The sequence below is a fragment of the Quercus suber genome, unplaced genomic scaffold (genome assembly GCF_002906115.3).
Source record: "Quercus suber isolate HL8 unplaced genomic scaffold, Cork oak 2.0 scaffold_192, whole genome shotgun sequence".
NCBI lineage: Eukaryota > Viridiplantae > Streptophyta > Magnoliopsida > Fagales > Fagaceae > Quercus > Quercus suber.
The window spans coordinates 170,494-177,430 of NW_027069650.1; the positions used below are offsets into that span (position 1 = coordinate 170,494).

The 6,937-nt window shown below is 41.6% G+C and overlaps 1 protein-coding gene across 1 annotated transcript; it reads left to right on the forward strand.

Annotated features, from left to right (window-relative positions):
* The first annotated feature begins 228 nt into the window (after positions 1-228).
* Positions 229-924, forward strand: LOC136069837 (uncharacterized). The gene has a single exon (XM_065778872.1). It carries the CDS (start codon positions 229-231, stop codon positions 922-924), a length of 696 nt encoding a protein of 231 aa, XP_065634944.1.
* Positions 925-6,937: the final 6,013 nt, after the last annotated feature.

The following is a 6,937-nucleotide window of genomic DNA, read 5'->3' on the forward strand; positions in this document are numbered from 1 at the left end:
CTCGCCATGCAACTATCTTCTGTCCAACACATGCAGTCCATAGCTACCACCATGGCAGAGTTAACCCGTCAGAACCAAGAATTGACCAGGGAACTTAATTTAAGGAGGCAGCGTCAAGAAGGGAATACCGAAGGATAGGCCTAGAGACAAGAAGATAGAAGGAATGTTGAACCCGAAAGCCAGTCAATGGGTACCACTTCCTGAAGGGTGCTATATTTGGAGAAGGAGATGGACCAAATGAGGAAGGCCATGGATGAAATGAGGGAGAATATGAGAAGGACAAACCTTGTAGAAAACTTGGTTCACAGAACTGATTCTCCCTTTACGGCTTCCATCAATGGTCATCCCTTGCCACCAAAGTTCAAGATGCCTTTCTTAGATTCGTATGATGGGACACGTAACCCTTTTGGCCACATTGCCACCTTCAAGACTACCATGCACCTTCAAGGGGTTTCAGATGAGATAATGTGTAAAGCCTTCCCTACCACACTAAAAGGGCCCGCGCAAGTATGGTTCAACAAGATACCCCCAAATTCGGTAAGTTCCTTTGAAGAGTTAAGTAAGTTATTTGTTAACAATTTCATTGGAGAACAAAGGCACAAACGTTCCTCATCTAGCCTGTTAACCATAGAACAAGGAGAAAATGAGAGCTTGCAGTCCTTCATTACTCGTTTCAATAAAGAAGCCTTGACGGTGGACAAGATGGACGACAAGTTATTGTTAGCGGTCTTCCATAATGGAATTAATTCTGACTTGTTTATCCATAAACTTTATGAACAAGAGCCTCAAACAATGGCTGAACTCGTCCATTTGGCCCAAAACTTCATGAATGCAGAAGACGCAATCATTGTCAAGAAGAGGAAAAGAATGGAAGCAAACGCTCAACGCCACCCCGAACAAGGTCCTCGTCCAAAGAAGGGATGAACAGAAGACAAGAAAGACCAAAACAATAAGAAGTTAGGTCCTTCAACACGGAATCAATAGTACATGCCGCTCGAGCAAGTCCTTATGCAAATCAAGGACGACCCTTCCTTGAAGTAGCAGGAGAAAATGAAGAGAGGTCCCAACAAGCGCAACAGGAACAAGTATTGTCGCTTCTATAGAGACCATGGACATGACACAAATGAATGTTTCAATTTAGAACAACAAATTAAGAATCTCATCAAACAAGGGAAATTGAGAAATTTCCTTGGGCAAGATCACAAAGATGAAAAGTTGAAAGGGAAAGTAGAAGAGTCGTCGCGACCTCCACTTGGAGAAATAAGAGTTATTATAGGAGGTGGTTCAACAGGCCAATCGTCTAAATCAAGAAAGACATACTTGAAAGTAGTGCAAAATGTTCAACTCTCTGGACGGTCTCTTAGGACGAGAAACATAGACAAGCAGGCAATCACTTTTACGGACGAGGATGCGAAGAGAGTTCACCACCCTTATGATGATGCTATTGTCATCACCTTGGTTATTGCTGACTACACAACCAGAACAGTGTTGATAGATAATGGAAGCTCGGCAAACATTCTGTATTATCCATCTTTTCAACAAATAAGGATTGGACGAGACCATCTTCGTCCAATACACTTGCCTCTAGTAAGTTTTAGAGGAATGAAGGTACAGCCCATAGGTACTGTTACGTTGCCAGTGATGGTGGGGGCATATCCGTAACAGGTAACCAAGGATGTGAATTTCCTTGTAGTAGATTGCTTGTCCTATTACAATACCATAATTGGAAGGCCGACTCTAAATAGTTGAAAGGCAGTTACATCTACCTACCACCTATCAGTTAAGTTCCCAATAGAGTATAGGGTAGGACAAGTGTAGGGAGACCAACTAGCAGCAAGAGAATGCTACTTGGCCATGTTGGCCATGGACGAGCAAGTGCAAACGATGAGTATTGAGGAAAACAGAATTATGGCAGAGCCTACAAAAATATTGGAAGAAATTCCTTTGAACGACGACAATCCTGAAAGGTACACTTAGGTTGGTGCAAATTTGGAAGAGAAGACAAAAAGGAATCTTGTCCGTTTCTTGAAAAATAATATTGATGTATTTTCTTGGAGTCACAAGGATACGCCGGGAATAGACCCTAGCGTCATTACCCACCGTTTGAATGTATGTCCCTTCTTTAAACCTGTACGATAAAAGAAAAGAGTATTCGCCCCAGAGAGAGAGAATACCATTAAGGACGAGGTCCAAAAACTAATCACGACGAAGTTTATTCAAGAGGTTTATTATCTGGATTGGTTGGCCAATGTAGTAATGGTCAAGAAGGCCAATGGCAAGTGGAGGATGTGTGTAGATTTCACCAATCTGAATAAGGCTTGCCCCAAAGGTAGCTATCCGTTGCCACTTATCGACCAATTGGTAGACTCTACAGCAGGGCATAAGTTACTCAGTTTTATGGATGCCTTTTCCGGATATAACAAAATAAGGATGGACGAGGCAGACTAGGAGAAGACGTCCTTTGTTACCAGTCAAGGTTTATTTTGTTATAAGGTGATGCCCATCGGTTTAAAGAACGCAGGGGAGACATATCAGAGGTTGGTAAACCATATGTTTCATCCTCAAATTGGGCGGAATGTGGAAGTATATGTCGATGATATGTTGGTAAAAAGCCTGGACAAGGAGAAGCATCTAGACGACCTAGAAGAGACTTTTGATACGCTCAGGTAGTACAACATGAAGTTAAACCCCAACAAATGTGCTTTCGAAGTATCATCAGGGAAGTTCCTTGGATTTATAGTTTCACATAGGGGAATCGAACAAATCCTAATAAGATCCAGGCAATACTGAATATGAAGCCTCCACAAAACATTAAAGAGGTCCAGTCCCTTATCGGACAAGTTGCAACTCTCAACAAGTTTGTATCTAAAGCCACTGATAAATGTTTACCATTTTTTAAGGTTCTTAAGAAAGCGCTTGAGTGGACGGACGAATGCCAAAAAGCCTTCCAAGACTTGAAGACATACCTCGTTACTGCACTCTTACTAAGTCCATCCGTGATGGGAGAGGAGTTATATTTGTACTTAGCAGTGACCCCACATGTCATCAGTTTAGCATTAATAAGGAAGGAAGGGAGAGTGCAAAAGCCCATGTACTTTACAAGCAGAGCACTAAGGGGAGCGGAAGGACGATATCCGCTAATAGAAAAGCTAGCTTTCATGCTAATAACAGCTTCTAGAAGGCTAACACACTACTTCCAAGCTCATGTAATCAACGTCATGACGGACTATCCGCTCAATAATGACATGAACAAATTGGAAGCCACAGGATGACTAATCCAATGGGCTGTTGAGCCCAGTGAGTTTGATGTCAGGTATCAACCAAAGAATGCGATAAAGGCTCAAGCCCTAACAGATTTCATTGCGAAATTCACACCAGGCTATGATGACTTAGAAGGGATAGAGGACAGTAAGAAGTGGGTCGTCTACGTGGACGGTTCATCCACACAACATGCAAGGGGAATAGGAGTTGTTCTACAATCCCCGGAAGGAAATAAATTGAAGCATAAGATTCGTCTGCAATATCAAGCAACCAATAATGAAGTTGAGTATGAAACCCTTCTTAAAGGACTGGAACTGGCCAAATTAGTAGAAGCAAAATCAATACTCATTATGGGGAATTCTCAATTGGTCATGGGCCAAATAAATGGGACGTATGAGGCCAAGGAAGAACGAATGAAAAAGTACCTAGAAAATGTATTGCAACTTGTGAAGAAATTCAAAGAAACTGACTTCGTTCAAATCCCGAGGGAAGAGAACATGGAAGCGGATGCTTTAGCAAAAGAAGCTTCAGCGAATGAAGCCATGGACGAGTTTGATAAAGTTCATTATGTCCCAAGTATAGATCTTCTAGAAGTGCAACAAATAGAAAATGAAGAAAATTGGATAACCCCAATAATATCATATTTGAAAGACGAGAAGCTCCCAGAAGAGAAGGATGAGGCCAGAAAACTCAGGGTTAAGGCAGTCAGGTATGTCCTTTTGAACGAAGTACTGTACAAGAGAGGTTTTTCTCAACCTTATCTCAGGTGTCTGGCTCTGGACGAGCCAAACTATATGTTAAGGAAGGTTCATGAAGGAGCCTTGGAAACCATTCAGGAGCCAAGTCACTCATCCACAAGGTCGTCCATGGAGGGTATTACTAGCTAACCATCCAAGCAAATGCAAATGCTTACGTCAGGGTTTGTGATCAATGTCAGCGATTTAGTAATGTCCCCAGACAACCGTCAGAATATCTCACCCCTATAATGGCCCTATGGCCATTTGCTTAATGGGGCCTAGATATCTTAGGTTCTTTTCCACTTTGAACCAGACAGATGAAATTCTTGGTGGTAGGAATAGATTATTTTACCAAATGGGTGGAAGTAGAACCCTTAGCAACTATCATGCAACAGAATGTAAAGAACTTCGTCTGGAAAAACATCGTGTGCAGGTTTGGGGTGCCCAGAGTATTAGTGTCCGACAACGGATGACAATTTGACAATGCACTTTTTAAGGACTTCTGTGAACACTTTGGAATTCAAAATCATTATTCCTCACCCGCCCACCCCCAAGCAAACGGTCAAGCTGAAGTTACAAACCAATCCTTGTTAAAAATCATCAAAACTCGGCTTGAGGGGGCAAAGGGAGTATGGCCGGATGAGCTACCAGGTGTTTTATGGGCATAGAGGACAATAGTGAGAACCCCTATAGGGGAAACTTCTTTCAAGCTAGTCTATGGAAGCGAGGCAGTTATACCTGCAGAAATACACATGGCCAACCACAGGGTGACGATGTATCAAGATAAGGATAACGAGGAGCAACTCTGTTTGAACCTTGATTTGATAAACGAGGTAAGGACGGACACAAAACAAAGGACAGCAAGGTACAAGAACTTCATGACTAGGCAATATGATGCAATGGTAAAGCCGAGGCGATTCAACATAGGAGACCTCATCCTGAAAAGAGTTTCTTTGGCGACCAAGAACCCAGTTCATGGGAAATTGGGACCTAATTGGGAAGGACCCTACAGAGTTATCAATTGTAAGAGACAAGAATCTTACTACTTGGAGGCCCTGGACGGAAGGAAATTGGAACATCCTGGGAATATTGAACACCTGAGGAGATATTACCAGTAGAGTGCCAGCCTGGATTATTGTTATCTTGGACGAGCCTGTTTATCTATATGAGCTTGTTTATCTACGTATCTTTAGTATTATTTTATAGAATTATTTTATTATTATTATGATGTAGTTATGGACGAAGTTATGGATTGCCTATATTTATTTAACTCCTTAGAAGGCACTAGCTTATAAGCATTTGCCTCGTATGTGAACAATATTTATGCTATATACATAATGTTGTGTGAATTCCTAATTTCCATACTACTTTTGTTCAAATCAACCCATAAAAAGGCAAAAAAACTCAAGATGAGCAAATTCTCTGGACGTGGAGATGTAACATCAATAGGCTTTCCTAAGGGCAAAGCAAAGCAAAGCAAGGCATGCTCATCCAAGTAAAAGACGAGGTAAAACCTTAGCTTCCCTGAGCAAAATACAGCAAGTTCAGAGAATGTTCGTCCGTATAACGGACAAGGTAAAGCATAATGCATGTCCAACCCATGGATGAGGAAATGCATAAGTAAGTGTTTAACTTATTGATTAAGACGCCTACTAAAACAATCCAATTTATGGATGAGTGAAAAGTTGTGTCTTATCTTCATTAAAGGTGAAAACCAACTAAATTTAAAGATGAGTAATGTTGATAATCACCATTTCACAAAGACGAGTTATACTGCCAAATTCAAAGTATGACAAGAAAATGTATAAGTATATACAACAAGAAGGAATTACTACTATGGATGAGTAAAAATTTGAAACAATGACATGAAAAAGAACTCTTGTCCATACAATAATAGAAAAGAAAATCAAGCAATTGTTTAAGGGCAAACAACCAACGTCCAAACACCCTGACAAAAATAACTGTTCAAACAGCTCGTCCTAAAACCATGGATGAGCTTAATGTACTTGAATTACATTTTTTAAAAAAAGTACAAGAAACTTTAATGCTTAGATCTTGTCTCTAGGCAGGAGGGGCATTGTCCTCAGGGTCATCCTGAGGTGGAAGGGTGCTAGCATTGTCTTCAATATTAACGTCCTCTGAACTCGTCTGGATGAGGGAGCTTGTAGCAGCACCAAGGTTAAGCTTTATAGAGCTGAAGTCAAGGTTAGGGAAGTTCTCAATGGCATCTAGCCTGAAGTCCTCAAACCCAGCTGCATAGTTCTTGTCCAGCAAATCAGTGAATTGCTTGGACACTTGAAACTCTACAACTGCGTCTCCGTTGGCCTTTTCAAGAAGGGCGTTCAACTCGTTGTTCCTCTTCTAGAGGTGGTCAAGACGAGTGTCCTTCTCGAGGGCGTCAGTCCTTAGCTCTTCATTAAGGTTTCGTAGCTCCTTTACCTCTTCCTTAGCCTTAGCGGCCATCTTAGCCCACTTCTTGCTCTCGTCCTTCACCTCTTGATCCTCTTCTCCAGCAGGATCCTTGTCTTGTCTAGATGAGTTGCCTGCCTGGACGCAACAATGAACTTAGACATTGCCTACAAGGATCAAGATTTAGTTAGAACCAAACAAATACATATGTCTGCATTGTTGACAAAGATGAGATATATATATATATATATATAATTTTAACTTACCTTGAAGAGGTCATGAATACTAGAGTGCTTAAAATCCTTCAAGGACATGTTGTAGCAAGTTGCCACATTTGCGTCTATCACCGCCATTGTGAACCTCTCCCAAGCCAGGTCCTTGTTCCCAAGAAGGCGTTGAGGAACTTCTTTAAAAGGCTGAGACGAGGTGGGTGCGTGGACTATAGACGGAATCTTCTTAGACGAAGGGTCCTTAGGCTCTAAGTCAAGTATCTGCACTGGGGGCTCTTGATCAAGGATGAGAGGAGGAGT

Coding starts and splice junctions, on each gene's coding strand:
- LOC136069837 (XM_065778872.1), top strand. CDS start 229: ATGGACCAAATGAGGAAGGCCATGGATGAAATGAGGGAGAATATGAGA.